At 47.5% G+C, this 13,323-nt stretch overlaps 1 protein-coding gene across 5 annotated transcripts in view; it reads right to left on the bottom strand.

Annotated features, from left to right (window-relative positions):
* Positions 1-13,323, bottom strand: part of PDE4B (phosphodiesterase 4B) — a 294,866-nt gene that overhangs the window by 245,715 nt on the left and 35,828 nt on the right. For 2 of the 5 annotated variants that reach the window (XM_029083418.2, XM_029083417.2), the window contains exons 2-3: positions 5,439-5,548; positions 435-670 (exon numbers count right to left, since the gene is read on the bottom strand). In XM_029083418.2, coding sequence (XP_028939251.1) covers positions 435-670; positions 5,439-5,480 — 278 coding nt within the window. In that variant the 5' untranslated portion in view covers positions 5,481-5,548. Of the gene's footprint in view, positions 1-434; positions 671-5,438; positions 5,549-5,976; positions 5,996-6,363; positions 6,388-13,323 lie in introns of those variants that run through there. The other 3 variants (XM_029083416.2, XM_029083419.2, XM_029083421.2) reach the window with 3 other exon arrangements.

Raw genomic sequence — 13,323 nt, forward strand, 5'->3', positions numbered from 1 at the left:
TATGCTCTAGGCCAGCCTTCCCCAGGCCCCCCAAAAGCCCTGCATCCCAGCATCCTTCCAAAACTCCTATCAGCCCCGAGTCCTGACCCGATCCCCAGGTCCACTGAACTGCCAGATCCACACTTCGCTAGCCCTGTGGCTAGCGACCGTCTCCATCTCTCCCAGAGACACAGTCGCCCCCGCCCCATTCATTGTCTGGACATGTTCCTCTGGTGACCCTTCGTGCCCAGGCAAACACGCGTGAACACTCTTCTCGTTTCGGCCACAGGGCTGGACCACTCCACCGAGTCCAGCCGCGGCCACAGCCCACCGTTCCGGCCACAACCAACCGCCTTGACCCGTGTTTCGCGGCGGATCCCAAAGCGGGCCACTAGAGTCGGGGACCGCCACGGTTGGCCCCGGCCCCCAGATCCCAGAAGAGCGCGACCACTCACCATTCCAGGCTGGCGCTGGTGATGGCGATGCTGGGGAGGGTGAGCAGGGGCAGCGTGGTGGGCCTGGAGAGGTCTCCGTCGGGGGTCTTGGCGGTGTCCGTCTGGCGCTGGGCCAGCGGGGGCAGCTGCAGGTTCCCCGAGCAGCAGCGCCGGCCTCTCCACAGGTCGATGCCCAGGGTGTGGCTGGACGAGCTGTACGACTTACTCAGGCCGCAGTCCACATCCTCCCTGGCCTGCTGGGCCCGAGATGCCGAGCCGGAATGGCAGAGGGGCGAGGGGGCAAGGGAGAGAAGTACAATTAGCCAAAGTAGCCAGCAAGTTCTTCTTAATAACTATAATAATAATAATTTTGGTATTTGTTAAGCACATGCTCCGTGGCAGGTACCAGAGTAAGCGCCAGGGTGGATATAATCAAATCAGGTTGGACACAGTCCCTGTCCTATAATGGGGCTCACGGTCTCAATCCCCACTTTATAAATGAGATAAGTGAGGTTCAGAGAAGGGAAGTGACTTGCCCCAGGTCACACAGTGAACAAGTGGTGGAGCCAGGATTAGAACCCATGATCTTCTGACTCCCAGGCCTGTGCTCTATCCATTACACCATGCTGCAATACTCCTACTGTTAATAATAATAGCAATCATAATAATACTGGCATCTGTTATGTGTCAAGAGTTGTACTAAGTACTGGGTGGATACACGCAAGTCGGGTTGGACACAGTCCCCGTCCCAGAGGGGGCTCACAGTCTTAATCCCCATTTTACAGATGAGGGAAATGAGCCCCAGAGAAGTGAAATGACATGCCTAAGTTCACACAGCAAATAGGTGGTGAGAGTGGGATTAGAACCCCGGTCCTTCTGGTACCCAGGTCTGGGCTTTATCCACTAGGCCATGCTGCTTCTCTATTAATAATAATAATAATTGTTCAACACTTACTATGAGCCAAGCACTGAACTAAGCACTCAGGTAGACACAGTACCATCAGATCGGACACAGCCCCTTTCCCACATGAAGGCCACAGTCTAATAGTAATAATAGTATCTGTGGTATTTGTTAAGTGCTTACTATATGCCATGCGCTGTACTAAGATGTGCTAAGGAGACACAAACATCTAAATTATTCTCCCAACTTCCATGCCTTATTGAAGGCCCATCTCCTCCAAGAGGCCTTCCATGACTAAGCCCTCCTTTCCTCTTCTTCCACTCCCTTCTGCATCACCCTGACTTGCTCCCTTTATTCATCCCCACCCCTCTGGCCCCACAGCACTCATGTCCACATCCATCATGTAATTTATTTATTTAGATTAATGTCTGTGCCCCACTCTAGACTGTAATTTCATTGTGGGTAGGGAATGTGCCTGTTTATTGTTATGCTGTACTCTCCCAAGTGCTTAGTACAGTTCTCTGAACACAATAAATACAATTGACTGATTAAAGCCCCAGCTTAAGGGGAAACAGAGTTAGAACCACATTTGGATATTCAGTACAGTACAGGAGGCTCATTTTGACGCTTTTATTTTTACCCTCTGCACTTCCTGAAGAGATACGACCTGTTTGGGGCTGTTCTGCAGCAGCTTGAACTGTGGCTTCACGCATTTTCATTGGGGATTTTTGCAACCTCATCTTGAGAATTTTTAACCAGAATTCAGTTTAACATGGTCTCACTTCCATCACGGTCAATCATTTTGGATTGCCAAACCCTGCGATCCAGCTGAATCGAAAAGGTGCCCAGTGCCAGAGATCTGGGTGTGTGGCGAATCTATCTGGGTTTATAAATAAATTAGGTGACATTTTTGCCAGGCACAGATTTGCATTATGAAAAGCAATCCGTTCATTCAGAATATTCCTCATAACAATAAAGCCCATTCAAAGGATAAAAAATCGCATCAGATGCGAGGAGAAGCATGGTTCAAAAAAGGAGAGGATCTAAAGTGGCCAACGGGGAAGGGAAAAGCCTGCAATACAAAGGCCCCTGTTGGATACAAAATGTTCAGGGGGTTGGAGAGGAGCTATCTGATGAGGAAAAGACAATGACTACTTGAGAAGAGGTTAAAGATAAGAGGGGGGAAAACCCTATCCATTTTTACATCTAAAACAGGTACCAAGATATCCAGCAGCAGGGCACACATACTTTTCCACACCCACATTCAGCCACTGGATTATTATCATTATTAATAATAATAACTGTGGTATTTGTTTAGTGCTTACTAAGAACTGGGATAGGTAGAAGAGAATCAGATTGGATACGGCCCCTGTCCTACATGGGACTGACAGTTGAAATAGGAGGGCATGGGATTGAATTCTCATTTACAAATGAGGTAACTGAGGCTCAGAAAAGTTTAGTGACTTGCTCAAGGTCACACAGCAGGCAAGTGGCAGAGCTGGGATTAGAACCTATGACCTTCTGACTCCATACCCAGGCTCTATCCACTAGACCATTTATTCTTCTAGCTATACTTTTGCTGTCATCAGTTTCAAAAAAGGCAATGAGGCTTAACGGATAGCTCGTTGTGGGCTGGGAATGTCACTCTTTATTGCTGCAATGTACTTTCCCAAATGCTTAGTATAATGCTCTGCACATAATAAGTGCTTAATAAATATGATTGAATGAATGAATGGATACAATATGGGACCAGAAACCGGGAAACCAAGTTCTGTTTCCAGTTCTGTCTCTGGCCCATTGCGTGACCCTGGACAAGTTTGTTTGCCTCTCTGAGGCAGTTTTCTCATCTGTAAAATGGGCACAAGATACCTGCTCCCCTTCCCTTTTAGATTATGAGCCCCAAGTAGGGCAAGAATTCTGTCTGATATGATTAGCTTTGCATCTATGCATCTACACCAGGGCTTGGTTAGACACAAAGATAGAAAGTGCTTAATAAAAACTCTATGTTCCTACTGTCCTCATTTTAGTATTGCACTAAAACTAAGCCTAAAGCCTTTTATTGATTTCTTCCATGAAGGATTTGGAGCAGAACACTGCCTTTCAGTGGACAGGGTGACTAACAAACACAATCTTTTTCCCTACAGAAGTTGCTTTCTATTTCTTTTGGGAAGATTTTGATGTGCTCAGGGACAGAGGGCAGAAAAAAAGTTTTCCATAGATTTAGGAAATTTTTTTTGATGAACTCTCTTTCCTAGGCACCTCCTCTGGATTCTTCTCCCACTGTTACCAGGATTGATTAAGAGCTTCCTGTGCATAAGTTCTTGGGATCATAAAATTGAACTCCTACCTACGCTTCACTGATACTCTTCTGGCTCTCATCCCATCTCTCTGACCGCTCCTTCTCAGTCTCTTTCACCAGGTCCTCCTCTGCCTCCCACCCTCTGACAGTGAGGGTCCCTCAAGTCCCAGTTCTGTGTCCCCTTCTATTCTCCATCTTCACCCACTTCCTTGGAGAACTATTTTGCTCCCATAACCTCGACTACCATCACTATGCAGATGACTCTGAAATTTACCGCTCCAGCCCAGACCTCTCTCCTTCTCTGCAGTCTCACATTTCCTCCTGCTTTCACGAGGAAACTTTTTTTATTTTAATGGTATTTAAGTGCCACCTTGGTTCCAGGCACTGTACTAAGTGCTGGGGTAGATACAAGATAATGGGGCTGGACACAATCCCTGTTCAGATTTTACAGATGAGGGAACTGAGGCACAGAGAAGTTAGGTGACTTGCCCAGGGTCATAGAGCAGACAAGTGGCAGAGTTGGGATTAGAACCCAGGTCCTCTGATTCCCAAGCCCATACATTTTCCACTAGGCCACCTTGCTTCTCAAACTGAGTATGTGTAAAAGAGAACTCCTTATTTTTCCACCCAAACCCTGTCCTCCCATCAATGTAGATACTACCACTATCCTCCCTATCTCACAGGTTTGCAACCTTGGCATTATCCTTCACTCATCTCTCTCAAACAACCCATATATTCAATGTCGCCAAATCCTGCCGGTTCTACCTTCACAACATCGCTAAAATCTGTCCTTTCTTCTCCATCCAAAGTGCTACTATGCTGATCCAAACACTTATCCTATCCCACCTTGACTACTGATCTGCCTCCTTGCTGACCTCTTTGCCTCCTATCTCTACCCACTCCAGTTCATTCACTCTGCCGCACAGATCATTTTTCTACAAAAAGGTCAGTCTACATCTCCCCACTCCTCAAACACCTCCAGTGGTTGCCCATCCACCACTGCATCAAACAGAAATTCCTTCCCATTGGCTTTAAAGTGGTCATTCAGCTCGCCCCCTCCTAGCTCACCTCCCTGATTACCTACTACAAGCTAGCCTGCACTCTTCACTCCTCTGGCGCCAGCTTACTCGCCGAGCCCCATTCTCAATTGTCTCACCTTTGAGACCTTTCCCACATCCTCCCTCTTGCCTGGAACTCCCATCTCTCCCATATCCACCAGACCACCACTCTCCCCACTTTCAAAACCTTATTAATGTCACATCTCCTCCAAGAGACCTTCCCTAATTAAGCCCTCTCTTCCCCAAGTTCCTCTCCCTCTTCACCACTACTCCCTTGGATCTTTACCCTTAGGGCATTTGATATTCACCTCAGTCCTCAGCCCCACAGAATTTATGTACATATTTGTAAATTGTTTATTTATATTAGTGCCTGTCACCTCCCCTAGGCTGTAAGCTTGTTGTGGGCAGGGAATGTGTTTAACAACTCTGTACTCTCCCAAGTGCTTAGTAAGCACCCAGTAAGAGCTCAATAAATACCACTGATTGATTAATTGAGCATTTACTTTGCAGTATAGTGCTGGCACAGAGTAGGCAATTAAAAATACCACAATGATGACTGTTATTTTCACAAAGAGCTGTGGGTATCTAAGGGGGAGATGTCTCCCTCTCTAGGCTGTAAGAGCATTGTGGGTAGAGAATGTGTATGCTATATAGTTGTGTTGCATGCTCCCAAGTGCTTAGTACAGTGTCCTGCACAAAGCAAGAGCTCAATAAATATGACTGATTGATTGATTGAGAGCTGAGAAAAGCCAAATCTTTGAACTCACATCATCAGCTGTCACCGTCATGACGCTCCTGCTTTTCTTCATCCTAGAGATGGATATGGCTCCCTCTTTCAAAACAACCACTGAATTCCACCAGGTCCCAATTTGAACTCCTACCCAAAACAAACAAAATAAAAAAGGAAGAGGTCAACATTTTCATATCATAAGCAATGTTTTTTGTCCCCCGACCTCCAAGCTAATAAGCAGCAATTAATGGTATATTAATTAAAAGAATAACACAAGAATAAAAAACCCCAGAGACATAAATTCAAAGCGATATGAATGATAGCAACTTTTCACTCCAAAAGAACTCTTGAACTATTGACAAGCAGTGCTTGGCACATAGCAAGCACTAAACAAATGCCATTATTATTATTATTATTATTAATAATCCATTTCGGAAATTCAAACACCATGAAGTTATGAATCGAGAACTAAGCTCCCCCTTCTCCCTCAATCCCGGGCGTAATCAGGAATAGGAACGGTCCTTCCGGTGTTGCCCCCAAGGCCAAGCCAAACACGATCCCCCCACCTCACCTACCCACACAGGGAAGGAGGCAGAATTCCCAAGCTTCCTTAGTGTTTGTTCTCCTGAGAATCAGGGCCACACATGGACTGACACCTAGTAATTCGAGGTTCTAGACACGACGGCACCCACATGGTGTCCCCGAGAAAAGGGCCAGTCTTCCAGGAAGCTCTCCCCATTTGACTCACTGGCCAATGATCTCCTCAGCCAGATCAGTGTGGATGTGCCAGAGTCTGAGGGATGGGGCTTCAGCTTCCCAGCTCCCCAAAACTCAGCCACTTGGAGGGTCTGGGGGGGGCTTCCCCAGGCCCTTGGTGTTCACTGCATCCCTGTGGGCAGAGAGACATGCCCGTGGGCCCCTGACCGGAAAGGACCGATCCCGTCTGGCCTGGTCCCGCCAACCTGGACCATGGAGGCGTTCTGCATCTCCGCTCGGCCTCAGGCAGATGTCCGGAGCTTCCGCAGCTTCCTTCTGTGCCCATTTCCGTATCCGGGGGGGGGGCCCCTCCGCCACCAGGATATATATACATATGTAGGCGAGGCGCACGATGGAATTTTTACTCTGTGCCTGGGAATACTAAGGAGCGAGACTGCATCATCGCCCAGGAAACCGGGGGTGCGGGCTAGAACAAAGCCATCGTGGGACTGCTCAGATGGAGTCTGTGGGAGCTGAGGTTGCAGCTCAAGAGAGGCAAGGAGACTCTGTGTGTGTGTGTGTGTGTGTGTGCGCGCGCGCACACACACACACGTGGGCATGCTTACAGGCACGTGGCAGGGACGGTGTAGAGGAGCAGGGATCACTTGGCCTCGCTGGAAAACTTCTAGGAAGAGGTTTGGCAGCCCATGCCGCTCAGATGAGTTTCTACTCGACTGGAACCGATTTCCTAGAGATGAGGCTGGCTGGGGGGGTTTCAGACGTTGGCTAGAACATGTCAGCAAGAAAGACCCCTCTGGTTTTGTGGCTATGGTAGAAGTTGCTGTGGTTATGGGTGGGACTTAGGTCCTGAGCCATGAGGAGCCGGAAATTTTGCTCCTCTACTCACCCGCTCTATGGATTTCATTTTCATTTTGTGCTTTGTGCCTGTTCTTGTCTTTTTTCCTCCTTTAATGTTTTACAGTTTCATCGCTCCAGATGCATTTGTCTCCAGCCTCCTCTCCCCCGCTTACATTCCTAGACTGTGAGCTCCTCAAGGGACAGGGACCATGACTAATTCCTATCACTGTATTCTTCCCCAGTGCTTAGTACTGTGCTCCGCACATAGTAAGCAATGAATAAATACTATTCCTAATAATAGCAATTATAACAATTATGATCCTTTTTAAGCACTTTCTAAGTGCCAAGCACTGTTCTGAACTCTGGGGTAGATACAAGATAATCAGGTTAGACATAGTCCCTGCCCCGCATGGGGCTCCCTATTTCACAGATGAGGTAACTGGGGCACAGAAAAGTGACCTGCCCAAGTTCACACGGCAGACAAGTAGCAGAGTTAGGATTAGAACCCAGGTCCTTCTGACTCCTAGGCCCGCACTCTATCCAATAAGTCACTCTGCTTCTCATGCTATTATTCCTACCACTACACTCTAGAGAAGACAGAAAGATGGTAGCGCTTCTTCTAACACGGATCAATGAGCAGGAAGCAACAGGGAGGTTGAATTCAGAGATCGATGTACCCAGTTCTTTCAAAATGCATGTCTTGCTTATTTGGGTAGAAGGCTGTTTATTGGGAAGGCTCTTCCAACAACCCACATCAGCCTGGGCAGACAAATAGGCACTGGAAGGTGAGCTTAACTGTGAGCCCCACAAGGGGCAGGGAATGTGTCTAACCCAATTAATTCGTATCTACCCCAGCGCTTAGGTGCTGACACATAGTAAGCGCTTAAGAATGCAGTACTTATACTGCTAATCAGAAAGGAGACAGGTCCTTCAGGAGAATGAGGTGCAGGTCAAGCCCTTTGTACAATCAATCAATCGTATTTATTGAGCGGTTACTGTGTACAGAACACTGTTCCAAGAGCTTGGGAGAGTATAATATAACAGAGTTGGTAGACATGTTTCCTGACCATAGTAAGGTTAGAGTCTATAGGGGGAGACAGACAATAATGTGATTAAGTTACAGATATGGACATAAGTACTATGGGCTGAGGGAGGGGTGAATAAAGTGTGCAAATCTAAGTGCAAGGGTGATACAAGGTGGTATAAGATGGTAGAAGAACAAATGAGGGCTTAGTCGGGGAAGGCCTCTTGGAAAAGATGTGATTTTCATAAGGCTTTGAAGGTGAGGAGACTGAACGTCTGTCGGACGTGAAGAAGGAGGGAGTTCCAGGCCAGAGGGAGGACATGGGTGAGGGGTTGGCAGCGAGATAGACGAGATGGAGTTTCAGAGAAGTAGACTGGCATTAGAGGGGTGAAGTGTGTGGGCTGGGTTGTAGTAGGAAATGAGAGGTAAGGTAGGAAGGGACAAGCTTCTCAGGAATAAAACCAGGCAGGATTCCCAGGAATATCATCTGCACTCTATGGGAGAACTGAGGGGACCCTTCTCCAAGTGAGCATACAGACCCTAGCCCCCTCAGAACTCATGGTCTAAAAGCCACCATTTCACTTATCATCTATGAGAAGCAGTGTGGTCTAGTGGATAGAGCCTGGGCCTGGGAGTCAGGGGACCCGGCTTTGGATAGAGCCTGGGCCTGGGAGTCAGGGGACCTGGCTTCTAATCCCAGCTCCACCACTTGTCTGTTGTGTGTGACCTTAGACAAGTCACTTCACTTCCCTGGGCCTCAGTTACCTTATCTGTAAGATGGGGATTAAGACTGAGTGCCCCAGGTGGGACACGGACTGTGTCCAACTTGATTAGCTTGTATCTACTCCAACACTTGGTATAGTGCCTGGCAAATAGTAAGCCAAGCACTTAACAAATACCATAGGACAAAAAATCTTCCACTGTGGCTCTGACAAATACCATCATTATTATTATTCAATTGCATTTATTGGTGCTTACTGTGTGTGAAACACTGTACTAAGTGCTTATGTTAGGGACTGCGAAGCTACCCTTGCCAACCTGGCACCTGGCCCCACCGTCAAGGGCTGAGCCCCCAGGGACATCAATCAATGAATCAATCATATTTATTGAGCGCTTAAGTATTCAGAGCACTAAATTAAGCACTTGGGAGACTACAAAATATCAGAGTTGGTAAATATGTGCCCTGCCCTCGACAAGCTTACCGTCAGCACGTGGGCAGACAGGGTGTCAAGCCCGTTCCGCTACCGAGATAATCATCGTGGGGAGAAACGGTCTAGCGAACAGTTACTGGCACCGCCCATCCCTGCTCCGGAATCACTAATTTTTAATGCGAATCTTGGCCCCCGGCCAATTCCGAGAGACCGGATCACGTTCAGCGATTATGCATTCAGGCGACTTTCTAAATTTAGCCACCAATTTAGGATGCACATGCACCTCCTTGCCCACACAAAGGAGAAGATAAATGAGTATCTGTGGATAAGTGGAGAGCCAGACATGGATCTATCAATTATATATATACGCTCGCACATTACTGCTGTTCCGGTCAAGACCCCGTGGAATTATGCACGGCTGGCAGGCCGGATCGACACAGGCCGAGCCTTCTTTTTGGAGATCATTTTTCTGCAGAATGTTCCATCTGGAACTCAGTCCTCCCTGGACAAAAGGCGGGCGAACCGAGACGAAAGTAGGGGCACAGGGGCTGCCCCTCTGAGGCGCCATCTGGGTTCGAGCCCCAGCTCCTCCCCGTAGCCAGACTAACATGGGCAAGAGACATGCATCTCACCGCCTGCGGCATTCCTACCTACCTACTGCCTAGAGGATAGAGCACCGGTCTGGGAGTCAGGAAGACCTGGGTTCTAATCCCTGATCCGCTACTTGTAGGCTGTCTGACCTTGGGCAAGTCACTTCACTTCTCTGGGCCTTAGCTACCTCATCTGTAAAATGAAGATCGAGATTAAGTCCTACGAGGGACAGAGATTGTGTCCAACCTGATTTGCTTGTATCCATCCCAGTGCTTAGTACAGTGCCTGGCACATAGTAAGCGCTTAACAAATACCATCAGTGTTATTATTATTACCCCCAAGGAGCTTACAGATACTTTGCACACTATTTTGTACCTTTTCCCCCAACTTGGCTGTAAGCTCCTTGGAGCAAGAATCATGTCTTCTATTTTACTTTCCCAAGTGCTCAGTACAGTGCCCTGCTCCCAGTAGGTGCTCAATTAATACCACTGATTGATTGTCTTTTTCTAAATGTTATTTGCTAAGCACTTATTATGTGCCAGGCACTATACTAAGTGCAGAGTTAGCTACAAGTTCATCAGGTCCCACATGAAGTTCACAGTCTAAGGAGAAGGGAGAGATAGATACTGAGTCCCCATTTTGCAGATGAGAGAACTGAGGCACTGAGAAGTTAACTGACTTGCCCAAGGTCACACAGCAGACAAGTGGCAGAGCCGGGGCTAGAACCCCGTCCTCTGACTCCTTAGCCCAGGCTCTATCCACTGGGCCACAGTGGAAAGCAGGACCAATTGATTCATTGGGCCTGCTTTTCAGCTAATTTATTTATATTTATGTCCATCTCCCCCAATAACAATAATAATAATAATTAGTGTGGTGATTGTTATGTGTTTACTCTGTGCCAAGCACTGTTCTAAGCACTGAGGTAGATAAAAGATAATCAGGTAGGACATAGTTCCTGTCCCACATTGGACTCACACTTTTGCTCCCCATTTTACAGATGAGGTAACTGAGGCACTGAGAAGTGAAACAACTTGCCTAAGGTCACCCAGCAGACATGTGGTGGAGACAGTATTAGAACTCAGGCCCTTCTGACTCCAGAGCCTATGCTCTAAACCACACTGTTTCCCCCTCTAAACTGTAAGCTCGTTGAGGGCAAGGGAATGTGTCTACTATATCATTATATCGAAGCAGCGTGGCTCAATGGAAAGAGCATGGGCTTGGGAGTCAGAGGTCATGGGTTCGAATCCCAGCTCTGCCACTTGTTCACTGTGTGACTTTGGGCAAGTCACTTAACTTCTCTGTGCCTCAGTTACCTCATCTGTAAAATAGAGATTAAGACTGTGAGCCTCATGTGGGACAACCTGATTACCTTGTATACCCCAGCGCTTCGAACAGTGCTCTGCACATAGTAAGCACTTAACAAATACCAACATCATTAATCATATTGTGTCTATTATATCATTATCCTGGCTCTGCCGCCTGTCAGCTGAGTCACTTTGGGCAAGTCACTTAACTTCTCTGTGCCTCAGTTACCTCAACTGTAAAATGGGGGTGAAGACTGTGAGCCCTACGTGGGACAACCTGATTACCTTGTATCTACCCCATGCTTAGAATAGTGCTTGGCACATAGTAAGCGCTTAACAAATACCATTATTATTATATTGGATTCTCCCAAGTACTTAGTACAGTGCTCTGCACCGCAGTAAGCCCTCTATAAGTACGACTGACTGACTGACTGAGAATCAGTCCCAACATTTTCCTTCCTGCCTACTCTCCTCCGTGGGTGAGGGTGATGGGAAGGAAGTCGTGACTGAGGTGAATTCAATAATGGGCACTCAGCACTTACAGGAGAAACACAAAGAAATACAAAGAAATAACAACTTCCCCCATTAGCCCATCCTGAAAGGAAGAAGAAACGCCTCATAGACCACTCTGAGACACCTCTCTCCCTCATTACCAGCCACACAGCTACAATTCAGTAATTCACGACACAAAGTCTGCCTCCCCCGAACCACTTTCGACCGCTTTTATTGCATGCTGCATCATCTGCATATTAATCATGGGGCGCCAACGTTAAATCAATACACACGGTGACAAGGCCAAAATAAATCATTTTCCGTGTGGGATTCCTTGGGTTGCATCTTAATCATCAATAACACAAGCGAAACAGTGGAAGATAGTCACACTCAATCCCTTCTCCTAGATAGAATGTTTTAATGAGGGTCGAAATGAGTTTATGCCGAAAGCAGAGAAAAGTGTTTAAAAGCTGAATCTTTGGGAAAACACAACAAATTACTATTTTTCATTCTGAACATGCCGCAAGGGAGTGTGTGAATGGTTCTGTTTTCATTACATTTTTTTATCCCTGCCACATCCTTCTTTATTTATATTTGGAGAAGCCTCCTCTGGTGCCTTCTCTTAGACTTACCTTCTTTACTACCCTGTAACAAAACAGGGTGGGGAAATGTCTGACAATGCCACATAGACTTTTGGGGTATAAGTGGCCACCAACTCTTACGATATCTTCCGGAGACATTTTAAACCGCAGAGGATGGAAATGAGAGAGAAGAATGGTGGGTAAAATGCTCGTTCCTCGCCCTGTAGCTCTCTTCTGCGCATAGTGGAATTCATGTGCCCTGGAGGAATATAACCCAGAGACAGACGGAACCCATCCCGCCAACTCCTTTCTGAGCCCACCCACCTACTCAACCCCCAAGGCCTCCATCTTTTGAACCAAGAAGGATTTGGAGAAGTTAAATCCACAAGTGAAATGCGGAGAGGATAATCGCATGCTGTCCGAACCAGGTTATATCCGATGGACCGTCAGCAGGGTGGATAAACCTGAAAAGCAGTACGGCCTAGTGGCAAGAGCACGGGCTCGGGAATCAAAGGACATGGATACTAATCCCGACTCTGCCACTTGTCTGCTCTGTTACCTTAGACAAGTCACTTTACTTTTCTGGGCCTCGGTTACCTCAGCTGTGAAATGGGGAGTAAGACTGTGAGCCCCGTGGAGGGCAGGGACTGTCCGACCTGATTACCTTGTACCTATCCCAGCTCTTAGCACAGTGCCTAGCACATAGTAAGTCCTTAAATATCATTATTATTATCATTGTTATTATAACCAGGAGATGGCGGTCTCGGCTAATTCTGGTAAACAGACTCAAGTGTACAACGTCAAGACCCCCACCCGAAACAAATTCCTCACTCTTGGCTTCAAGGCTCTCCATTACCTTGCCCCCTCCAACCTCACCTCCCTTCTCTCTTTCTACCACCCACCCTTGTACACTCTGCTCCTCTGCTGCTTACCTCCTCACTGTCCCCTGTTCATGCCTATCCCGCCGTTGACCTCTGGTCCACGTCCTACCGCTCTCCTGGAATGCCCTCCCTCCTCACATCCACCAAACTAACTCTCTTCCCCTCTTCAAAGCCCTACTGAAAGCTCACCTCCTCCAAGAGGTCTTCCAGGACTGAGCTACCCCTTTTCCCTCTGCTCCCTCTCTGCTGCCCCTCCACCCTCTGCTCCCTTCCCCTTCCCCCCCTTCACCTCCCCTCAGCTAAGCCCCTTTTCCCTCTGCTCCTCCCCTCTCCCTTCCCCTCCC

This window comes from Ornithorhynchus anatinus, chromosome 18 (assembly GCF_004115215.2).
Source record: "Ornithorhynchus anatinus isolate Pmale09 chromosome 18, mOrnAna1.pri.v4, whole genome shotgun sequence".
NCBI lineage: Eukaryota > Metazoa > Chordata > Mammalia > Monotremata > Ornithorhynchidae > Ornithorhynchus > Ornithorhynchus anatinus.